The sequence below is a fragment of the Larus michahellis genome, chromosome 1 (genome assembly GCF_964199755.1).
Source record: "Larus michahellis chromosome 1, bLarMic1.1, whole genome shotgun sequence".
NCBI classification, from domain to species: Eukaryota; Metazoa; Chordata; class Aves; order Charadriiformes; family Laridae; genus Larus; species Larus michahellis.
In genome coordinates, this window is record NC_133896.1 from 113,298,076 (window position 1) to 113,321,698 (window position 23,623).

The window sequence follows — 23,623 nt, forward strand, 5'->3', positions numbered from 1 at the left end:
AAAGTAAGAACAATTTGGGCTGCACATGTTTAAATCGCTCAGCCATTGTTATATATTGGAACCCTTGGTACCAAGTAGGGGACACCCATTGTGGACTCTACAATGCTGTTTTTCTCAAGTCACCACTGAAGGAAGTAGAGAAAAAAGGAGTAGAGCTACTGAGGATACTTTATCAGCAACCTTCAAACCTAATGGTACACCAGTAGGGTTACCATGAGTTGGGAACTTCTAGCTTTTAACACTCTGTTATTGGTATATGAGCTGCTCACGAATGGACTCTGTCATAGCTTGTACACAACTCAACTTTTTGTAAAGAAGGGAACCACTGTGAGCAGATACTCATCCTAATTTGATTTCATTTATGGTTAGCATACTGTAAGATCAAAACCTTGTCTTTTCCTAAGGTTTACTTCTAATAGCTTAAAAATTAGCAGAAGTATAATTTCATCTCACTTTGTCACAGCACAGTGATGGACATCTCATGATGCACTCGCAGTGAAATGTTGTCTTTCTTCTGTATATGAAGAGAGTCACTGTGCACTAGTTGTTTTGTTTTGTTTCATTTTGTTTTAAAAAAAGAGGGCTAAAGTGTTTTCACCACAAGTTTATGAAAACAAACTAATTGAGTAAGGGGAACTGGACATTCAAGGATTTACTATATTTTACAACATTGGCTATGTCAAGCATGCTCTGTTACTTTGTAACTACCTCAGGAAAAAAAATACACTTATTTATGACTTTAGATTGTTTAGTACTTTAAGGAAAATATTTTTTAAATACCTAAACACCATTTTTGTCTATCTTAAAATAACACAAATAATATATTTTTCCATATTAGGGAGTACAGGCATGTTATAAATATTTTATATATTTTTTTTTTTATATATATATATGTTCATCTTGCAGACCAAAGTTTCTCTGAGCCGTTTAGAGGATTTTCTGTGTGCTGAGGATCTCGACCCTGAGGATGTCAATACAAGCTATAGCGGAAGTAAGCAGTCATTATTCATTTTTAATTGGTCATGGGTTTGTATGGATGATCATTAAGAAACTTAACTGAGGGGATGGATTAGCAACTTTTTGCTCTTTTTTCTTTACTGCAACAGATCATGCTGTTGGCTTTATTGGTGCTTCTTTCCGGTGGGAAAAAAATGGACTACCAGTCTTAAAAAAGTGAGATATTTCTTACTTATCGTTATGAGCTCCTTTTGCAGAATGTGATGCATATAGAGATTTTGTTCAGGTTTAATGTATTCTGATTCAGACTAGTTCATGATGTTACATATCAAAAGGAACATCAGTTATTCTTTACAGAGTATTCCATATGATCAGTGTAGTCTGGAAAGTGAAACCTGTCATGGTATCCCTGATGCTCCAAGAGAGGCCATATAAAAGTGCATGGTCTCCAACATAGCACTGTATAAGTGCTATGGGAAGCCAGTGTTCTTCCTCCCTCCTTCCCTTCCCACCTCCCTCCTCAGTTTGCACAAGGGAGATTAAACTGCAATATTATTTTTTCCTGAAATGCATTTTGGGGAGCATTAACTGGCAAGATGCCCTTTTGTCAGTGTAGCATTTTATATTGCCTACAAGTAAGTTAAGGTAGTTCATGCAGCCTTGTATTGAATGCTGATCTTAAAATTGGGCTGTGGCTTCCTTTCAAAAGAGCAAACAAACAAAAATTTTGCTTTTCTCATAGTGGACTCTCTTACCTGAAAACATCCCTCTTTTTGTTTGTCATTTCTTAACAAGGTATTTCTTAGGTGTAAATTAAGCTAAACTGCTACACAGCGAACACATGGGAGGGTTAGCAAGGAAATGGAGTAACCAAGCTCTGGAGTGGAACGATGAACCTATTGATAAGCTCTATACAGCCGTTAAGTTTTACTAAGATGTTACGACCCACCCAGTCTAACCCTCTCACCACACTGTCTGCCCTGTTCCTCTCAGGACTGAGGGGGTTGATTCCCATAACGTGACATTGAGTATTCACATCTCAGCCGTCGCAGCCTGCGGTATAGTATCCAGGTATGAGCTGCTTTCAGCATCATACACAGACTTCATTAAAGTCTGGTATAGTCTCTGGGTACAGTTTTTCTCTACCTCATTTGTGCTCCAAGCTTGAGTCTGAAGGGACTGTGCATATCTTAGAAGTGCGCCTTCAAATCAGAACACACTTAGGTCCAGATAGCATAGAGTACAGATATAGTGATCAGTTCACGTGACTGTCCCTGTATGCTAAAGTTTGCGAGTACATATTGTACTTATTTTGACAGCAAAATATGCAGATAATGAAGGGCAGCTTTTATTTACCAGAATAGCTATTTTTTTTCCTTAAGACACACTTCCCTTTCACACACTGGCTACAGTAGATGCTACATGAGAAGTCTACCAGTTGATGATCAGAGTAAGATGAAATGTGAACCACAGGCCTGAGAAGAATACAATAACACCGCTGGTTGACTATTGGTTAGACTATCTCCCATTTGATTTTATTGTGACCAGATGAAAGTACAACCTCTTAACTTGCAGAAAAATAAATTTATACTTAAAGCCATTATTGCAAGTTTCTGAACGGTACATAGTCAAAATAATTGCAAACTTAAGTACTAATTTCTCATCGTTCTGAGGGTAAAATAGAGCATTTCTTTCTTACAGTGACCACAACCCATACATCATGGAGTATTTACAAAGAAGATAACTAATTTGTCTTCCTCAATATTTCCAGCTTGAGTGTCAGCATTCCCGAAGGCTCTTTAGTTGCTGTTGTGGGACAGGTTGGATCTGGAAAGTCATCTTTTCTTTCTGCTATTCTTGGAGAAATGGAGAAACTTGAAGGAACAGTTCAGAGAAGAGTAAGATAGTCTGTCCGTGTCCTCCTACCCTGCCCCACTCCTCAATACCTAGATTAGCAGAAGTGCTTTTGAAAATGCCATTTTTCCTCCTCAGCTATTTATGTAGAAATACTGTCAAGGCTAGCTCCAGCTTCTTAAGTCTTCAGAGAAAAGTAACACAGTGACACTTTGTTAACAGTGTAACAATTTTTCAACCTAAGTGATTGCCAAGCTATTTTCATTTTTTTATAATCTATATAATTCAGACATGGAATAAAGATGCTGGCACTCCTAGTGATAGGAAACCCTGTAGCTTAACTTTTCTTGTAGTTACATAGAGCAATGAAAGTCCCCATCACAGAACAGAGTTTAGGGAACTTTTTTATAAATTATAGATATGGAGAAAGTTAACCTCTGATGATAGACTACAGTGCTTGAGACAATAAATACCAATGGATAAGCACAATATCAGTTAATCTTGTTGCAAGTGGATGTGGCCATGTTGAAAAAGTGTATCAGCCTTGAAAATAAGTGCTGAACTAGAATCCACTCTTGTACAAATCTAGTACAGCATCCTGTCACTGTTAGGGGATGGGGGAAGAATATGAAGTTGAGGTGTCCTTAATCTGAGAGTAGTAATTAATAGGAAAATGATCAGCTGTGTAGAATCTAATAAGGAAGGCATATACCCAACCAGTGTCTCTATACTTTCAATTTATTGTAAAATTAATAGATTTCACAGGGCATGTAGCCTAATGTAAGAAAATATCTAAGAGCATTTCTAGATATTATTCCTGTCCTGTAACCTTAATTTCTAATGGCTGACACATTCTGTAGCATACTATGTAAAAATACAAACAATCAAGCTGTATTTTGTTATACCTCATACAGACTCATTTTGCTGTATATAAATCTTACAATGGATGGCTGTTTGTCACTGAGGTATTTCCCTGAAAAGACTGCTCAATATATGTCCCAGCTCTGTCAGTCTTATTCAAAGTCTGTCCTCTTATAATAATTATAGGCAAGCTGTTTTAAAGGAATATTCAACAGGTTTTTATTACCTGACTTAGTCAAAATTTTAACAGTTTAATAATGCTTAAGTTTTGGAAGTAATTACTGGTTACTTTGAGGTAAAGCTGGAATTTCAAATGTAATTTAAATGCTATTTTTTCTATATTCAGAAAGCACAAGTGAAAAAAATGTTTCCAATTCTTTTTAGGGTTCAGTGGCATACGTTTCTCAGCAGGCTTGGATTCAAAATGACAGTTTACAAGAAAATATTCTCTTTGGTGCAAATCTAAATAGGCCATACTACGAACTTGTTTTAGAGTCTTGTGCTTTACTGCCAGATTTGGAACAGTTACTGAATGGAGACCAAACAGAGATTGGAGAAAGGGTGAGAATTCAAGGTGTCAGAAATGATGCAATAAGTTATGTCTTTCATGTTTTATATATTATCTATTTGGTAATTTACACTGACGACTAATCAGTTCTTAGCCAAGTACATCTAGTCCACCTCCCTACTTAGCTAGCTTACTTTGAACTTAACTTCTGTTAAAGCTCCGAACTCTTACTCATTTTTAAAATGGCTCTTTTCTATGCAGCGGTTTGAGTCAGCCCTGTCTTGTTCTCCAAGGGTTTCCTCTATATTGTAAAAATGTCTGTATGACTGTAAATAATAGTTATTTTTTAATTTTCTGAAGTACCTTGCATTTGCCCGTTTTGGAGTGGGAATTTAATCAACAGAGCTCAAACTTTGCTCTAATTACTTGAAAATCCAATTTTCTATTTTCAGTTCTACTATAAAATTTACTTTGATTACCTGAAAAAAATAATGATGAGACTGAGTGTGATACCCTGGTCGTCTTTAGTATTTTATATTTCAGTGTGGCTTATTTTGGCTTTCTTTTCTTAGGGTGTCAATATAAGTGGAGGGCAGAAGCAGAGAGTGAGTCTTGCTAGAGCTGTGTACAGCAATGCTGACTTGTATCTTCTGGATGACCCCCTGTCTGCTGTAGATGTACATGTTGGGAAACACCTTTTTGAGAAGCTAATTGGGCCTTCAGGTCTCCTAAAAAGCAAGGTAAAGTAGGGTGGCTTCCTTTCAATTTGGGGATGAACTGCTTTGTACAGTACAACAGACACAGTAAAAGTCCCAGTCATTCTGCAATAGTTTATGTATTACCTAGTGCGTTGATGAAAATCATTTTGAATAAAGAGGCTAAATAAAAAGCACAGCTGATTGTGCCAATTCAAAGCCTGTTGGGTATACATAGCACAGACTGAAAAAAAGATTGAGAGCTGGCCTTACTTACCTGGGAGTCTGAAAAATTCATGTAATATTTGCTAATTTCTTCTTTACTGCCAGTTTTTGAGGAGTGCTGTGGTCTGCATATGGAGGGCAGGGTCGAGCCCTTATGGTCACTCTTGATGCCTCACTGCAGTAAATAACTTACAGCCGGTAGTTTTGTCGAACAAAGGAAGGGGAAAGTGGAATCAGAAGGAATAGATTCTCCCATTTAAAAACTGTTCATGTGGGAAGGTAAGATAGCTTGTAAAAAATCGCCCCTCAGTGTTATGAATTAGTACAGATTATTCTCACTGGCCAATGCCTGCAAAACACATGCATTGCTATGAAACACTTACTATTATGAATATGTTACTTACTGTGAAGTAAATGTCTTTCACTCGCCCTCTCTCCCTTCTCCCTTTTCTTAACTTACCTGCCCCATGGGTTGTAAGTATCTGGCAGAAGCAAGAACTCTAGTAATGGTACACTTGTAAGCAGATTTTAATATTGAGACTATCAAACTATATGCAGTACATTAAAAGCTGTAGTATCTACCTCATCTCTTTAAAACCTAATCTAAGCCATTCCTGAGCATGAAGATACATATTAAGAAACAGGTAAGTACAAGTAATAGCAAGTAGCTATAAACATAAAGTTTGACATTACAATCAGCAATTAAAAGAGTAAAGTGGCAAAGTAGGCAACAAATAACAATAATAATAATAAAGTAGACAAATGCACAAAATCACAGAAAAATTCCATTATACTATTCCAGTTATCATAGTATAATGTCTACTTTCAATATAAGCTTTGTATATATATGGTAAAATGGAAAACATTGTGTTTCAGACTCGAATATTGGTGACCCATACCCTAACGCTCCTGCCTCACACTGATCTTATAATAGTAATGGACGAGGGCAGAATCAGTCAAATGGGGACCTACCAAGAACTCATTTCAAAGAGTGCTAATTTTGCTGAGTTTATTCAAGTCTTCAGTGCAGAGCACACAAGGGAAGAAGCAACCCCAATGGAAGGTGAGAAAATTAGTATACTGTGTTTGCTTAGTAGTTTTTCTTTTCATGCAAGCTTCTCAAAATATTCCTGCTCCCCTTGCTGGGAATGAGTAGAATAATTGCTGGAAAACGTAGAGCATTCCTGTCTATGTTTTGGTATAGAATTATAGGTTGTAAACTGAAAAAAATTCAGGTTTTAATGTCTTGAGATTAAATGGTTTACTCTTTCAACTAATGGATGTATGATAAAGGTGCTTTATGCAACTGTTTTCTAATTTTACATACTGTATTAATTACCTGGTAAAGTTACCTGATTCTGCTAAGGATTTATCACCCAATAAATAATTGGTGATATTATGGACATTTGAAATGTCCAAAAATTATGGATATTTCAAATTAATCTTGCAGTGTCAATGATTATGTCTTGTTTTATATTTCCTAGTTCCATCACCTTAGACTGCTGTAATCAAGGAGCACAGCAGAACTAGTAGGAGAATACGGTCCATTTGTAGGAGGAAAAAAAAAAAGAAACTTTTAATACTCCTATGAAATACTTCCAGCCAACAAGTAGACAGCGTAAACAAAAAAATACTGCATAGTACCTTAAAAAAGCATACTTACAAAACATTCACATGGTTTGGAACAAACTTACTTCTGTACCTGGGTTGTTCAATGTGTGCTCTTTATAGAGTTGTGGGAAACAAACAGGTACATTGACAATGCAGTCTGTTTGACCTGTTTTCATCATATACTTCAGGAGTAGTTTAATTGTGGTTATTGAATTTTGAGAGAAAGAACCCCTCCACATGACACAAAAGAGTCCTAAAACAGGTAGATGACTGCAGATGTTTATAATGCTAGTTTCCAGTTAGCTTAGCAACTCTAAACTGAGCCTCTAGTAAGTACAATGCAGTCTGGGGGGCTTATTAATTCAGGCCCTATACTGGAGCCAGCACTCTCAAATATTTCTAGGGTTGACAGGGAGGAGTGGAAGGACAGAACGGCAAATTTGCAAACGGCAGCAGTGAGAAGTCTTGAGTTAGCTGTGTTGGGATGAAACTGTGAGGTAGCCATGTAAGGAGACCTTTATTATTCATGAAGGGTAATAAAGAGAGGGAAGGGGGACCAAAGTGATGAGGAGAAGAAACAGCATGAAATGTGTTGCAATACAAAATTATACAGCAGAGGTACATTCATCAAGATGGATGGTTGTAGAAAACATATCTTTATCTTGACAGATCTGTTCACAAAAATAACATCGAATATGAAAAAGAGGAAAAAAATCCATTCCTGAAAGAAAAGTGTTTTGAATCCTTTCATTAAAATGCAAAGAACAGCAAGCTCAGTTTTCCAGCCATGATGCAAGAATACTTTGAGATAAACACTAATGTTAATGTTTGCAGGGATACTAATACTTTCACTAAGCAAGAATGCGATTCCAAAGCGACTCTGGGCTCATAGGGGAGATATACCTGCTGTCACAGTTGTAGCATTTGGTCTTAAATGTGTCCGTCTTGTGTAGTAGCTGTCCCAAGATTAGGTCGACTTAAGGAGTTCATAATTTAAAGTATCCCCGTTCGTCATCTTGTCGCCATTTTTAATTTCTAACTCTTGTACTGTACCTGTCTACTCATGGTGTAATATTGAAAAGATTTTTCCATTTTTTTTCTGTTATAGTGAGTTCTTCAAAAGAAAAGGGCCAGCTGGGCAGGAGTCTGCAACAAAGAGAGCTGCTGAAGCATAAAGAGTAAGTATTTTTTTAAAAAAAGAATAGCCATTGCTTAACTGATGCAATGCTAGAACAACCCTAAGAGCTGAAGGCTGTGCTGCTGTCCTTCACTGTGTAAACATGGGTTAAGCCTGAATGCCCATTAGCAGTTGCCTGGAGAACATACATCTGAAGATCATTTTCTGGTTTCGCTTTATACAAAAGAAATCCTGTTAAAGTGCTGCATAAGTTCAAGAGGTTCAGTTTGTGGACTGCTTCACTGTGTGAGCAAAAGTACACTAAGCAGGAATGAAGGGGACTTTCAGAAGAGCAACTGAAGTCACTGATGTGGATGTACCCACAATTCCCTGGCAGCAATTTGACTTTTTAGTGTATTAACAACTGGTTTATGCTCTTTGTTTTTCCCGTGTAACATTGGTTTGTCTTTTTCCACCTTTAAGAAAACTTCTGGGCTTTCAAAAAGTTGAATGACCTCCTAGATCAATTTGTAAAGCACCGTAGTGGTATATTTGCAGTTGTGGAAGATACCATAAAGATGCTGTAGAATACACTCAACCTAGCAAGTTCAGACAATGCAGGACAGTTAAATTAACCACCCTGTTCAAGAATTAGTAGAATTGGATGTGTCAAATAGTAAGCCCTTATCCTGGGCCCAGACAAGGGCTGAGACCCAAGTTGCACCACGTTTATATGCCTCAGGAAAGGGCAGTCTTACATCGCTAGCTGAAGCCTATGCAAGGCAAGTTCAGTTTTACCTACACATATTCATGCAAGAAATGAAAAGGACATACCTAGAGTTGTCTTCTGACTGTAATTTTATTCTAAGAACAAAAACAGAACAGCTGAAGACAGTTTGTGTCTCCATGGGAAAAATGTACAAGATTTTATAGTGTCCATTTTTGCTTGGGAATAATGGATATATTCTTTGTATGACGATTCACAAGAGGATTTGAAAGTGTTTCTTATTTGCAGTTCTTCCTTTGATCAATCGAAACTACTCACTAACAAAAAAGAAAAAGTTGCCACTGGTGGCGTAAGTATATCACTAATAGAAAAGGCTTTGACGTTTGTTTTTATAAAAATGTATTATTTTGCAGTTGCAGTTTTCTGTTTATTGTTAAGGTTGCCTGACATCTCATTACTGAATCAAAAATAAATCTTACAGGTTTTTACCGAATTTTCAGTGTGCAGTCTGAGATTTGCTATTTTGATGATGTGTTACTGGCTGTATTTTAATATTACACCTAGGTCCAGCCTGTTCTGCGTAGTTCAGAAAGAAGAAGATTAAAAAAGCTTTTTCCTCTATTAGAAAAACATTCTGTTTGTCTTAACTTCAGGAAGTGTAAATACCTGTGTCCTGGAGCAGAGACTAGAAACTTTGCATAGTAATACTGCTGCAGTATTGTTTTATGTGAAAAGCACACTTTCTGCAGTCTCCATTAAAAAATTCTGCCAGTTGTTAGGAAGAGGGAAAAGAACAAGAAACAGGGTATGGATAATGTCAAAACTTCCTGGGAAGCTATAGTTGAATTATAATAAAAAGGCGTGGGGGGTGAAGAGGGAAAGAAGGTATGAGTTTCTAGCAAGATGGTAAAAATAGGCGCTTGAAAAAAATGAGTTTGCAGAAGAGACAGAAAAGTTTGGGCCAACTAGAGTTTATTTCACTCCAGACCCTGTAATGAAATCCAAGAATCTGTCACTATTCTGCTTCTACCAGTTCTTCCTTTCAAGCGACCTAGCTGAGTTTAGCCCCATCGGTTCTCATGTACACCAAGAATAAGAACTTTCTCCTGCTGACAATAATTTGCTTGGTTCTAGTAGCCCGGAATGACAGTTCTAAACTTTCTTGCTCCAGTGATGATTAGAGTAAGATTTGCTTCATACAAACTTCCCAGAAATAGCACTTCTGTTTGTTTGTTTGTTTGGGGTTTTGGTTTGTTTTTTGTTTGTTTTGTATAATCTACATATATAAGATTTTAAAAATCTGACACTGGAAAGTGTCACAAGCACAGTTGCCTATGATATGTATCATTAAAGAGCAGAGTGTAGTGAGAGACGAAACCGTTTTATGGTGTGATTTTATATACCTAAGTTATCGGATATAATTAAGAAATTACTTAGATTTATTCTGAATTTAATGTATCCAATTCCCATTATATAATGTGTATTTGCCTTCAACAATTATAATGATTTTCAGAGTAACTCCTTTTTTTATGTATTCTTTTTTTTTAATATATATTTAGATGAAAATGTCAGTTGTTTTGAAATACCTCCAAGCCTTCAAGTGGCGATGGATGTGGCTAACCATAGCTACTTATCTAGGACAAAATGCACTAGCCATTGGACAAAATTTGTGGCTTAGCACCTGGACCACAGAAACAGCAAAAGTTCCTGATTTCTCAGAATGGAAACAATCACAAAACTATAAACTTCATATCTATGGACTTATGGGACTTATACAAGGCAAGGATGAGCATTTATGACTGTTTTCTCACCATTTGCCAAGTCTAATCTGCCTGAATGTGTTTCAGTAAAGAAATAATGCTGGTTGTTTCATAAACAGAATTGTATGCAATACAGTGTAATGGTTTAACCTGGGAAGAGGAGAAGAGATATACAGATGTGTAGAAGAAAACGCTGTTTAATTTTATGATACTTCTGTGAATTCTTGGGACATCCAAGTGTAACCTAATGAAGTTATGTTGGCATCTCAGTGAGGAAGGAAACCACTGTTGATGTGTAGTGGCATGCTAGCATAAGAGACTTAATTGCAGGAAAAACATGCTTATGAACTAGTGAGATATATCAACAAAATACAAATACGTACATTTGCAAAACTAAGATATGAAGTGCGACTGTTGGATTGCTCACTGTGGTAGAAAACAGTAACAGAAACAAGCTCCAGCTCCTTTTTCTCCCCAGCCATTCATACTGTCTTTTAATTTATCCATTCACAAGGTCTTCTCGTTTGCTGTGGTGCTTGTGTGCTCACCAAGGGATCCCTGTCTGCTTCTCGGGCATTGCATCATCAGCTGTTAGACAACGTATTGCACCTTCCTCTTCAGCATTTTGAAACTAATCCAGTTGGTCAGATCATCAATAGATTCACAAAGGTAAAGGGAAAACTCATGCATTTTTTCTATTTTATGAAAATGAAGCTTGAGTGACTACAGATTTAATTGCATTTAGTATTGTTGAAAAGTTAAAGATATCAAAGCAAGTGAATACAATATCTAGCAATATAAAGCTGTTTCAGTGCATAAAAACTTAAAGAACTGTCTCAAGCTATTTTCTGACAAAATCATCAAAATATGTTATTAGTAGAAGCTGTATAGAACCTATCAAGATAATTAGGAGGCCATTCCTCAAAGACCATTCCTGCAGTGTAAGTTTACCAGACCTAAACCTGATCTGTTTTTAAAAAAAAAAACAAACATTTTTCTTAGATGGTATATTGCATATCAGAATCAAATGTTATTGTTGAAATCAATTAATACATTAAATTCACATTCTCAGAAGAATATAGACATAAAGGGAATGTTATTTTCTATTTTTGTACTGTTCTGGCTTTAATTGGAACCTCCTAATACACATACAAGTGTTATTTGCTATGAATTTAGTATTTCCACTCTCATTGTAACTAGATCGTTGCAATGCATTACTGATTACTTCAAATACAGTGACTGTTGATGGCTGTGTTCTCTAGAAGAGCGTTTATGTAATACACTAAAAGATCAGTTGATTTAGGTTTCACTCAAGCCCCTAGTCTTTGGTAGCAATATGTTATAAACTGGGTTTGAAAAAGCTTTACCATGTGCAGTAAGGGATTAGGAATATTTCAGTACACTTCTAGAATTATTAACAGGAGTATACAAGAGGTAGGATTTGAATTCCTAGCCTCCTTTTCAGTCTGATATGCTTTACATAGGCTAAATAGTATTGAGTAGCAAAATATCAAGAGCCTGTTCTCTGACATACCATGACTAGTCTGAAAGCTATTATGTCTATTGCACATTTAGACAAATAATAATGATATAAGAATGCATTTCATTAGGATATAATCAGGGTGGATCCTACTAATTTTTATTGAAGGTATTTTAGTTTGATTCTATTTTTAAAGGATGCTTTCTTGAAGTTTTTAGTGTAATTTACTCACAAAATCTCGATTATTCTGTGCATTGTTACAGGACTTATTTATAGTGGACGTACGTTTCCATTACTACTTACGAACATGGCTAAATTGTACACTAGATGTTATTGGAACCATTCTAGTTATTGCATCTGCCTCACCACTGTTCATAGTGGTAGTTATTCCCTTGGGATACTTTTATTTTACTATCCAAGTAAGTGCATTAAGCTTGTATAAGGGTTTCTAGATGTATGTGGATGAAATGTCCAAAACAATCAAGGATACAGGCTTAAATTATTCCTTATTGTGAACGCTCTCCCCCACCCCCGCCAACATACATATAAATATATATATACAGAACACATCTGAAATTGCTTTCAGAAAAAAATCTTCAGGTTTCTTGAAAGGAAATTAGAACACTTCTTGAACATATCCTGTAATGCATGGGAACTTTTAACTTATATTTTTCTCTTTAGATTTTCCTTTTTCTTAGGAAGATACAATGTTGATATAGATCCCACCAAGAAATTTGATGAAGTTATCTGAAAAAATGGGGTGTATATTATAGTGAAAGTTAAAAGTTGAAGGGTAACCCTGAAACAGCAGACATGACATAGAATGACGCCTGAACTACCTGTGCTATTTTTTGTCTAGAGTGTCAGTCATGCTACTGAGAACACAAAAAGTAACGTTTCAGAAAGACTAATGGCTGCATTCGTGTTTCTTGATGCTCAAAGTGATTAAAGACCTTCAAAGATTCTTAAAATAAGAATATCAAGGAAGGAAGAGAGTGTCTGGCTTCAGTCTCTGCTAAGGAATTTAAATACAGACATCATTACATTGAAGAAATAAAGGCTGACTTTCACCTGAGAAAGCAGCAGGACGCTCTAATTTGAAAGTTTACATAGAAGTTTTAATTGTGGTATAGCACATTTTCTGTAGAATTTGGAAATAATCTTATCCTATTTTAACCTTGCCAGTAATTTATGTATTGCAGTTATGTCATCATTACAATGTTGGTGCGTCCCCAGAGACAGATTCTTTTTTTCTGTACTGTTTGTGAGTGGTTTTTTTCCTGTGTAAACACTTCCAACTTTTTCGTATTCAAAATATACAGGGATTACTTAACAGATAACTGGAAATAAATATGGCAGATATTTTAAACAATATAAAAAAAACCTGTAGCAACTTAAAATGTCCGTTTTGTCTGTACTGTTTTATTAGCGATACTACATAGCGAGTTCACGACAAATTCGACGGCTTGCAGGAGCATCGCATTCTCCTGTGATCTCCCACTTCAGTGAGACTCTTGTAGGGCGATCAACAATTCGAGCATTTGGCCACCAAGAGAGATTCATTAGAAAAAATAATGATGTTGTGTATGAGAACTTGGTTTACTTCTACAACAACGTCATCTCAAACAGGTACTTTAGAGCAGTTCTGCATCTGTGACTAAGACTGCCTTCTGTAGAATTCCACAACTGTTTACCTTTAGTCAGCGCAAACCCATTGAGAAACAGAAGGACAAAAGCAATTTGCCCACCACTCTTTGTAATGAATGCGTAGATTATGTCCAAGCACTAGGATGATTTCTTCTTTATGTACCAGAAACTGGCAGGTTTATAGAAAATATGCATGTGCTGCCTAGGACAGGAATATTGGAAAAAAAAAAAAAAACGGTTTACCAATAGGTCATGAGTGGGGACTGTACTACATTTCAACTAACAGTTCTTCTTACAAGCTTATGGACAAATCACATTTCGATTTCAGTAGTTCATGTGGAAGCAACCTGGTGTCTGTGCCCAGAGGAACCAGGTAGGTCTTGAGAGTAGAAACTTGAGTTTAAGGAAATAAATCCATTTCTTCTCCTTCCTTTACGATTCAGTTCAGTTACATGCAGAGATAACCAAGAAGATTTTCAATTCTGGTTTTCAGTCATATACCTGAATCTTTTCCAGATTGGAAGAGTAGGAAGGCAGTATGAGTGAAGGGAGCACTAGCCAGGAGCTGAAAGACCTGCATTTTTTTTTTAGCAGTGCTGACAGTTCTAGATATGTCATATTCCCTTCCCAGTCCCTCTGTAAACGGGGAATGATACTACTTATCTCTTTTTTAAAATGGGTAAATTGCTACTATAACAATCTCAAAGAGTCATTATATTAGCAATATGTTCACTATACTATGAAAAACATTTTATGTAATTAACTTCTTTCTTTGCCCTGATTTACTAAAGGTGGCTGTCTGTCAGGCTTGAATTTCTGGGAAATTTAATGGTGTTCTTTGCTGCACTGTTTGTAGTACTGGCTGGAAATACAGTGAGTTCTTCTACAGTGGGTTTATCGATATCCTATGCTCTAAATGTAAGTAATAGTATACTTTTTTTTTCTGCTACCACATTGCCTATGAAAAGGGAAGAATACATACAATGAAGTTGAGTAGGTGAATATACAAGGTGGCATCAAGGAAACTAAATCCCATGGGCAGAACAGAGTTTTCCTTTGAATTCCATTAAAACTGGGAAATGTCACATTAATTTTCCATTTCTGAAATTAGGAGAAATAATAATTATTAAAACATATTTAAAAATCAAGTTAATGAAACGAGGTGTGATTTATTTGTAAGTGTTTTGTTAAACCAAGTAAGAAGCCTAGTCGTGTACAACTATACTTCATATTTGATTTCTTGTTCTTGTTCACTTACTGAATGTTACTTAAAAGTTTATTTACTTTTACATTTACTTTGACATTATCCTTGTAAAAGTGGTATGTAAGAATCTCATTTGAAATGTGTCTTGAAGTAAGGTAAACTGTATTGATAAGTTGCTGGTTAAAATAAATCTTAAGTATTATGTACACACCAAGCACCCAAGTTCCTTTAGTTTTGTGATGTTTAGGAGACTAGTGGTGTCCAGATTCTCACTGTGCTAAGTGCTTCGGAAACACAGCTGACAAATACTAATGAGTAGAAATACAAAAAAATGTATAGACAATTACCTGTCATGGTATATCCACACCACCCCCAACTCACAAGAGTTCCATTTTCTATTATTCAGAGACAGAACAATCTCCTCTTATATCATCATATACTTGGTGGTACAGTCACAAGTACTCAACGGTTTTTCACCTTCATCTGGTGTCAAATTGACACCATTCTTTATTTAGTTACATACAGCATCTCAAAACGGTTGATTCTAAGAATTCTTTTGGCTCGCTTTTTTCCTATGGAAGTGGGAATGTTTCACCACAGAATTGGTACCATGGAAGTATGGAAGTGGTACCAATTCTGTCTGCAGAAGCATTCCCAGTGCTTGAAGATGACGAATTTGGCAGACGTGGTAGATCAAACACATATCTCCTTTACAAATTCTTTGTTCTATATTGCTAGCTTACTTTACATAGGGAATAGTGTAATAATGTGTCCACAATATGAAGCATATGTTTTTCCTTTCAACATGTCATACAATTACTGTGTACTTTCTCTTGATCTTGAAGTAGTTTCAGTTTTCTGTAGCTGTTAAGTTAGTGAAAATCACAATACCCACTGGGCAGTCTGAAAGCAGACAAGAAGTGCTCAGAGTAATGCTGAGATCAGTCATTTTCTAAGTGACAGTTAATTCAGCGTGCCATCATTTTCTGTCCACTTTTTGGCTTCAGTGATTAAGCATCCAGCTTATGAGATGATTAAATTCAGGGTAAGTTTTGAAATCAGTATGCTGTATGCTAGTAGAGTCAGTTTTTTACATTCTATGATGCTACTATTTCCTCAGATAATTCAGAGTCTAAATTTTTGGGTGCGTAAAGCGTGTGAAATCGAGACAAATGCAGTTTCAATTGAAAGAGTTTGTGAATACGCAAAAATGGATAAAGAGGTAAGCATTCTTCTTGAAATGGTGAGCATTCTTCCTGAATATTTAATTTATGTGCATAGAAAATGACTAACTTAAATTAACTTCAATATTGGTGAGTGGTAATAGTATGTTATAATTTGTTATTAAATACTTTTTTTTTCCACATTGAGAATAATGTGTAGCATCTTCATTACAGTTATAGTCATAGCAGTTTTATTCCTATTTTGACCAGTAATTTTCTTGGCATCCTTCTAAGCAATAGATTTTGTAGTAAGACTAATGCAGCTACAGCTCAGGTGAACTCTCTATGCTATGTGCTACCAAGAGGAGCATTTTAAGAGGGCAAGAGAGGCCTGTCAGACCACCAACTGTTGCTCACCTCATGTCTGGAGAGGCATTTGTTTCAAACCAATTTACCTTGATTATTGTGCTTTTCTGAAAGTAGTGCCCATGTCCAGGCATAAGAGCCTTGGTCTGTCTCGGAAACATTCATACTTCTTCATTCTCTTTTACCCTTCCCTGACGTTTATGTTTCTTAACCTGTGTTCACATCTTTCTGTTCTCTCCTACTCCACAAAACAAAATGTTTCTCATAAAATATGCATTTTAAATATGTGGGAAATTAGGCATCAGATTAAATTCGGTTCCTGCCAATTGATGGAACAGTTACCAGACTATTAGCAACTACCCAGTTAAACTGAGTGCACTTTTTTAAATGGGTGTATAAGATGTTAAAAAAACCCCACAACCTAAAACCAAAACCCCTAACAAACCCAGCTAGAATGTTTCTGCCCAGCGTTCATGAAAGTATGCTCTTCCCTTATGTTGCATTGGAATTATCCTAAACCTGCTGGGATTTTTGAAGAGATAAATATAATTTTCCTAATGTTTGTATTAACTTGTAATATTTTTACTGTTATATGCTGAAATACCAATGGTTTTAATTCCAGAAACCATGGATAATGTCAAAAAGACCACCAGTGGGGTGGCCTGATAGAGGAATAATAGAGTTTGTTAACTACAAGGCTCAGTACAGGAAGGATCTTGGTTTAGCCCTGAATGATGTCTCTTTTCAGACACAGAGTAAAGAGAAGGTAATGTATATAATAAGAATGAATCAGAGGTATAAAATTATGTTTCCCAACTTTCTACTTCAAAAAGATTTCATATGAGGAGTCTCCAATATTAGATACAGCAAGATGATATCATACAGGGAAGATGTTGAGTGGGTAAGACATTAAAGAAAAGACAAATGGGAAAAGGAAAAGTATTTTATCCTACTTCGTAGAAATTCTTATCCCTGTAAGAAACTGAAATAATGTTTTATGAATTCGGCAGTTTTAAGGAAGATCCAAATTTGAAATTAAACCTCTTGTCCACTGTGCTGAATATATATGTAGAAAAATCAGCTGCCAGATTAGTGCTAATCAACTTTGGTTTGGGATCAAGAAACACCAAGCAAGACCCAGTTTAGAGTCATTGGTTTGAACTGAGGAGTGCTAGACAAAACGGAGGGGTAACAGAAAGGATTCCCACTCAATCAGGCATAGGCTTTTACAGCTTCTGAGGGGGAGCTGTGATTGTGAGTCACGTGTTCCAAAAGTGAGCTTTAAAGTTTTATCCACCTATAGGATTGCATGTGGGTGAAAGAAACTGAAGTTTTGAACTGAAAGCTGAAACTGAATTCACTAATCATTTTTCATATAGAATGTGCAGCATGGAAAGTTATAGTCTTTACCAGAAAACTTTCTGTTTCAGGTTGGAATTGTTGGAAGAACAGGAGCTGGTAAATCAACACTCACGAATTGCTTGTTTAGAGTTCTAGAGGGTTCTGAAGGCAAAATAATTATTGATGGAATTGATATATCAACTATTGGACTCCATGACCTACGTGGAAATCTTAACATTATTCCACAGGTGAGACGTGTTTTAGAGATAATTATTTAGGGTTTTTTTGACTAATACAAGACACTCCTTTTTTTTTTTCTTTTTGAGAAATTAAGCCCTGAAGTCCATAGGCTTCCAAGAGACAGACAGAGGCATAAAGCTCCAATAGAATCAGTTCTGTTTATAAACCTGTGCAGGTATTCATATGTTGTCAAGAACTGACTTCTTAAATTTGCCTTTTTAAGAAAAAAGCTTTTGTGTGCATACAAAAAAAGTGGTTAGACTTAACTACTGAACGCTTGTTTCTACAATCATAAGTGCTGGATGTGACCCATATGCATCCTGGCATGTACTAGTCTACGTGTACTTTTCCAGACATTCCCTGACGTATTCAGTGCACAGAAGCTCATGATGCTCATTTATGCAATAATTGCTTTTGTTGTTATTGCTGAATGTGTCACCTTTCCTGTAGGAAAGGAAGAATATTTGACTTACAATCATAGCCTTCTAATTTTTCTTAAAGTGTGCTCATGAACATAGTATCCAGTGCTTCACAAACAGTAATAATTCATACATTGTTGCGGTTGCCAGGTGCTGGGCAGGTCTTTAGTCAGTCACAGAACCCGTAACACTGAGAATGCATACGAAATCTTTTGCTCTTTACATTTCACCTTAATGAAGAACTGAGCACACGCATCCCACATGATTTTTGTCTTTTCATCCACCAGCTTCCAAATGTCACAATTTCCCTTGCAAACTTTATTTTCAAAATTGTCTGTCCCAGTTCCCTATGTTAATGTAAGGATTTATGGCAGACTTTTAGGTTTGTGTTGGAACTGCGCACTCACATTCTGCTGTTATTTAGGACCCCATCTTGTTTTCTGGGACACTGCAGTCAAATTTGGATCCACTTGGAAAACACACTGATCTTGAACTGTGGGAAGTACTGGAACTGTGTGACTTAAAGGATTTTGTCCAGTCACTCCCAAAGAAGCTCCTTCATGAGATTTCAGAAGGTGGTGAAAATCTCAGGTATATAAACAAGAACATGCTATTGCAGTTATTTTCTGGTACTGTAAAACTATGCATTCTTTCCAGAGAATTTACTTCAGAAAGTATCAGTATAAAAATGACGCTTCTCCCATCATTCTAAGTAGAATTATTCTGGTAGTACGAGTTTCATTGGGGTGTACTGTATAAAGTGTCACAACTGTATAAAGTCCTATGGCCTGTGCTGTATGGGAAGCCAAGGAAGTAGACTATTTTCAGCTCAAGTGTATCAGTAGGTGTAAAGGGGGGCCCGGGGGGACAGGCAACTCATGCACCACCTAATTAGATTTGGATAGAAAAGTGCTCATTTATTGAAATTAAAAAAAACAACAGCAAAACAGAACAAAAGAAAAACAAAAAAACCCAAGCCAACCCCCCCAAAACAAACAAACAAAAACCACAAAACAAATAAAAAAACCCCACCAAAGCAACAAAGTAAAACCAAACAAAAAAATCCCCTCCAAACCTGGAAAGACGGAAAAACTGCAGAGAGCTTATTCTTTGCTTTATCTGCTTAGGCAAAGATACTAATTTTTTCCTTGTAAAACATTAACCCATAGTTTTGTAAGGAGGGTGACACTCAAAATAAAAGGACTCTAAGCTCTCGGAGACAAATACTCAAGCTTTCAGCGGCAAAGGGGCAGGTCTTAAATAGAGTATACTGAATATCAACTTGAATTTTTTTGACAGATCATTTTCAGGAGGAAGTTTCTAGAACGCATACACCACAGCTAACATTTGGATACAGGAGTATCCAAACTTTTACACTGAACATTGTTAAAAAGTGGTTTAGTATTCAATCTGTCTATTATAATGTGAATATAGAAACTGAAGGCAAGGCTAGGTTTACGGTACAAAGTTCAGCCACAGGTGTTTAAAAGTCACACTTTAACTATTATTAGTATGCTGAGCAAGAAGAAATCAAAACTTCCTAAACAAGGTGAACGCATTTCACTAATCTTTTCAGAAGCATAAAGTGTTGTTAAGAAAGACAGAACAAATAGGCTCCACAGTAATCTCAGATTTATGTTGTTCTCCCTTCTTCCATGTGCCTGACCTGACCTTCTCAAATGTATTTTTAACAGTGTTGGGCAGAGACAGCTGGTCTGTCTGGCCCGTGTTTTGCTACGAAAGACAAAAATCCTGGTCCTAGATGAGGCAACAGCTTCTGTTGACATGGAAACAGATAACTTGGTGCAGTCCACCATCAAAAAAGAGTTTTACAACTGCACAATATTAACTATAGCCCACAGGTTACATACAGTCATGGATTCAGAGAGGTAAGTATGTTTTGGTAAGACATTTTAAAAAGTAAATGGTTTCTTTTAAATGCAACAGTTTTCAGACTTACTAAATTTTATACTCCAGCACTTTTTACCTTAGTATCTTTGTATCTGTACAATCCAAGGTATCACAAAAGACTTCATTGTCGGTATTAATTAAATATCGATAACCTGTGTTCTGTTTCCCCCTTCTAATTACAGAATTAATTTAATATTTTTCCTGCTAGGATACAGGTATAAGGTACTATTAAGACCGCTTAATTGTCCAGAGTACATGGACTATACTGTAGCATTTTTACCAATAAAGAAAAAATGCCATTTTCAAAAGGCTTTAATACAGGAGTTCCTAGCTTTAGAAGCCAATGAATTACCTAGTGCGATGATATTTCTTCTGAACAAGAGTTCCCATTATCCAGAGATATCTCTATTAGGACTGGAAAATATGGTTGAAGAGATGATTTTTCTTCTCCTGTAATCTTTCTGCTTTTGTGTTACAGAGTGCTTGTTCTGGACGCAGGAAGGATTCTAGAATATGATACACCACATAATTTGTTACAAGGAAAAGGTGCCTTTTCTGAAATGGTTGCAGAGGCTGGGATAAGGAGATAAAGAAAACTAATGAATGAATTCCTCATGAAGACGAGAATTCCTTACTCCAGTAATCACTCAAGGGATATCTGGCATTCCACATATACATGGAATATTTTATATTCCATATAAAACAGCTAGCTGACTCAAAAGCTTCTCTCAGCATTGCTGTTTACTAAACTACAATCTGCATATATTGATCAGGTTTCTTAACATAACTTTCTGATTTTGTGCAAATCACTTAAAAATTTTCATCATATTGGTACTGGAACAACACAATGAAGCAGTAATTTTCATGGCATATTTTAACTGTTGCACTGGTAAAGACTGATGGAAAAAAAAATCTTGCTGTTCACACACTGTTTTTAATTAAAAAATAGTACTTCATTAAGTTGCTCTGGCATTATGCACATTTTGTTAATACTTTCTTATTATAATTGCAAAATTCATAAAACAACAAAACTGCTTGTGGTGTGGACATACAGGCAGATGTCACTTGGTGCTGATTTTTAGGACATGCATATTTGCATGTATACTTAGGTAGTTCTTGAGGCAATAAACTTGCTACATAAAGTTAATTTTCCTTTTGACCTTGTGATTTCTGAATAACTGAAAAATGATTTCAAATAACCGAAAACCATGTCTTATGTACCTGATTGAGTATTACAAAATCACATTGTGAAAGAATCCCAGAAAAATGGAGTCAGATATGGCTGTCTCTTTGCTAGTAAATTTTAATGCAAACCTCAATACTAATTACAGCAGCAGGACAAGTTATGTACATTTACTGAAAGTGCCCATTAAACATGCCTATGCTTCTGTAGGCTTCATAAATATTAATTTTCATTTTTATTACAGTTCCTAAAACTCCTCAAATTTAATATCAACTCAATCAATGCAAAGTTATTTTCAAAAAGAGAGAAGATCCTCATCAGTTGCTTTAAAAAAAATAAAAAAAACCCAAAGAACATGACTAAAGTTTCAGGCTACAGCCCTGTTACATTACTTTAATATTGACATCTGGTTAATATTGAGTAGGATCTTAATTTCTTGCCAGATAGTAAGCAAACCATATTTGCTCTTTTAGAAAGGTGGTGAGAAGTGATGGAGCCTCTCTGAAGAGAGTTCCTCGAAGCAAAATCACCAAGATGTGATTCTGCTACAGTGAAGGTGAATGATTTCTCTACCCTTTCCTGAAGGTAAAAAAGAACGCCTGTCTTCCTATGCTACAAACTGTCTAGTTTAATTGACTACAAAACCCAACTAAATACCTTGTCACTTGCACAAAACTATTAGAAGCATCTAACGATTTTAGACTAGGACAACCCTGCCCAAGTAACTATTATCTTCTGAAAGTGCTGAAAACACTGGTGTGACAGATGTTTCTCAGGAGAGAGAACAGCTTTCTGCTTTTCATCTGGTTTCCTCTCCTTTCCCCAGGTGAGGCCAACAGTACCTTCCCAACAGTGCAGAACCTTCTCATACCAATATTTAATTTCCCTGCAACATTCAAAGTGCCACAGGCAGGCCCTTCTGGGGTTCCACTTCCCCCAATCTTGTCCCCATCCCTTACCCACCGTCATGCTCCCCTCCAAGCCCCACCTTACCTGGAAATATTTCGGAACTGTTAAGGACTGGAAAAGCCATTTCTAAACTGATTAATAAGTTTTAGGCGTAAGGCTAGGGGTGGTAGACTTTGGTACCTCAGAGACCAAACACTTTCGCAAGGTTCAGAGACAATAACCTGAGGACTGGCATCAGTGCATGGTAATTTTTACTTTTTTTATTTATTTGTGGAGAGAAAGGGTTTCTGTGCTTTCTGGTAGTCTGACATAGTCTTTCAGCTTCAGATTACCTTCAGAACACAGTTGGGAAAAGCTGCAGACTGAATAATTCCAAAGTGTGAGAGAAAAGAAAATGGTGGCCTACTGTCAGCAGAAGCCAAGTAGCCATTCCTTCTCTCTCAGCAAGCCATAGACCTCGTATATAGCCATACTTTGAAAAAGGAGATGCAGTGAAGGCAGAGGCAGCATGATATGCTCCTGCTATGTTTTCATGAAGCAATAGTTTGAGGAAGAGGAGGCTGAGGGGAGACCTCATCATTCTCTACAACTACTTGAAAGGACACTGTAGAGAGGTTGGTGCTGGTCTCTTCTCACAGGTAATTAGCGATAGAACAAGAGGGAATGGGTTCAAGCTGCAGCAGGGTAGGTTTAGGCTGGACATTAGGAAAAAATTCTTCACAGAAGGAGTGGTCAGACACTGGAATAGGCTGCCCAGGGAGGTGGTGGAGTCACCATCCCTGAATGTGTTTAAGAGTCGTTTAGATGTGGTGTTAGGGGATATGGTGTAAGGGAGAGCTTTGTAGAGTGGGGTTGATGGTTGGACTCAATGATCCCAAGGGTCTTTTCCAACCTAAATGATTCTATGATCTAACAGGCTTAGCATAGGCAGGAAAAGGCAACTTCGCAGTAAGACTATCACTCAGGGTCTGCAGCCTCTATTCTGCTCACATGCCTGAATCAGAGACTCACTCTAAGAAACAAAGGACTACTTGGCTGCCTCAAAGTCAATATTAATTCAGGTTTTGCAGTACCCAGCACAACCCACCAAACGCAATGTCACCAGTGAACTCCCTTGACAGCATAGACAAAGCCACGTCCTAGCCCTGCAGGCCAGCTCAGCACATACCTCCCCACTCCTGCACTTTCTTCTCCAGACACCAAGTGCCTGCAGGGCATTTGGGGATCAGGTCCCAGCCTCATCCCATGAGGCTACTCATAGGCACCCACCACCTGTGAAAGGCGGTGCCCCATATGGGCCACTTGGGGCTGTTCTGAAAGGGCCACCGGATTGGGCAGGTGACCTTCACTTGGTTGGAGATAGTATGAGGGATCCCCTTGAGGAGCTACTGCACAGCCTCCTTTTCCAGCTAGGTTGCTTGGGTTAGGGAAAGGAATGGTGGGAG

General features: G+C 36.9%; 1 protein-coding gene across 1 annotated transcript in view; it reads left to right on the top strand.

Moving 5' to 3' along the window:
* The window catches only part of LOC141748086 (multidrug resistance-associated protein 1-like), a 38,642-nt gene extending 16,431 nt beyond the window's left edge, over positions 1-22,211 (top strand). Inside the window, exons 11-30 of the mRNA XM_074599561.1 lie at positions 907-991; positions 1,107-1,173; positions 1,951-2,028; positions 2,729-2,855; positions 4,057-4,233; positions 4,753-4,920; positions 5,977-6,163; positions 7,820-7,889; positions 8,844-8,904; positions 10,115-10,334; positions 10,830-10,984; positions 12,059-12,214; positions 13,225-13,424; positions 14,234-14,360; positions 15,767-15,868; positions 16,798-16,941; positions 17,606-17,764; positions 18,600-18,766; positions 19,870-20,064; positions 20,565-22,211. Coding sequence (XP_074455662.1) covers positions 907-991; positions 1,107-1,173; positions 1,951-2,028; positions 2,729-2,855; positions 4,057-4,233; positions 4,753-4,920; positions 5,977-6,163; positions 7,820-7,889; positions 8,844-8,904; positions 10,115-10,334; positions 10,830-10,984; positions 12,059-12,214; positions 13,225-13,424; positions 14,234-14,360; positions 15,767-15,868; positions 16,798-16,941; positions 17,606-17,764; positions 18,600-18,766; positions 19,870-20,064; positions 20,565-20,676 — 2,757 coding nt within the window. The 3' untranslated portion in view covers positions 20,677-22,211. The remainder of the gene's footprint in view (positions 1-906; positions 992-1,106; positions 1,174-1,950; positions 2,029-2,728; positions 2,856-4,056; positions 4,234-4,752; positions 4,921-5,976; positions 6,164-7,819; positions 7,890-8,843; positions 8,905-10,114; positions 10,335-10,829; positions 10,985-12,058; positions 12,215-13,224; positions 13,425-14,233; positions 14,361-15,766; positions 15,869-16,797; positions 16,942-17,605; positions 17,765-18,599; positions 18,767-19,869; positions 20,065-20,564) is intronic.
* The last annotated feature ends 1,412 nt before the right edge of the window (positions 22,212-23,623 follow it).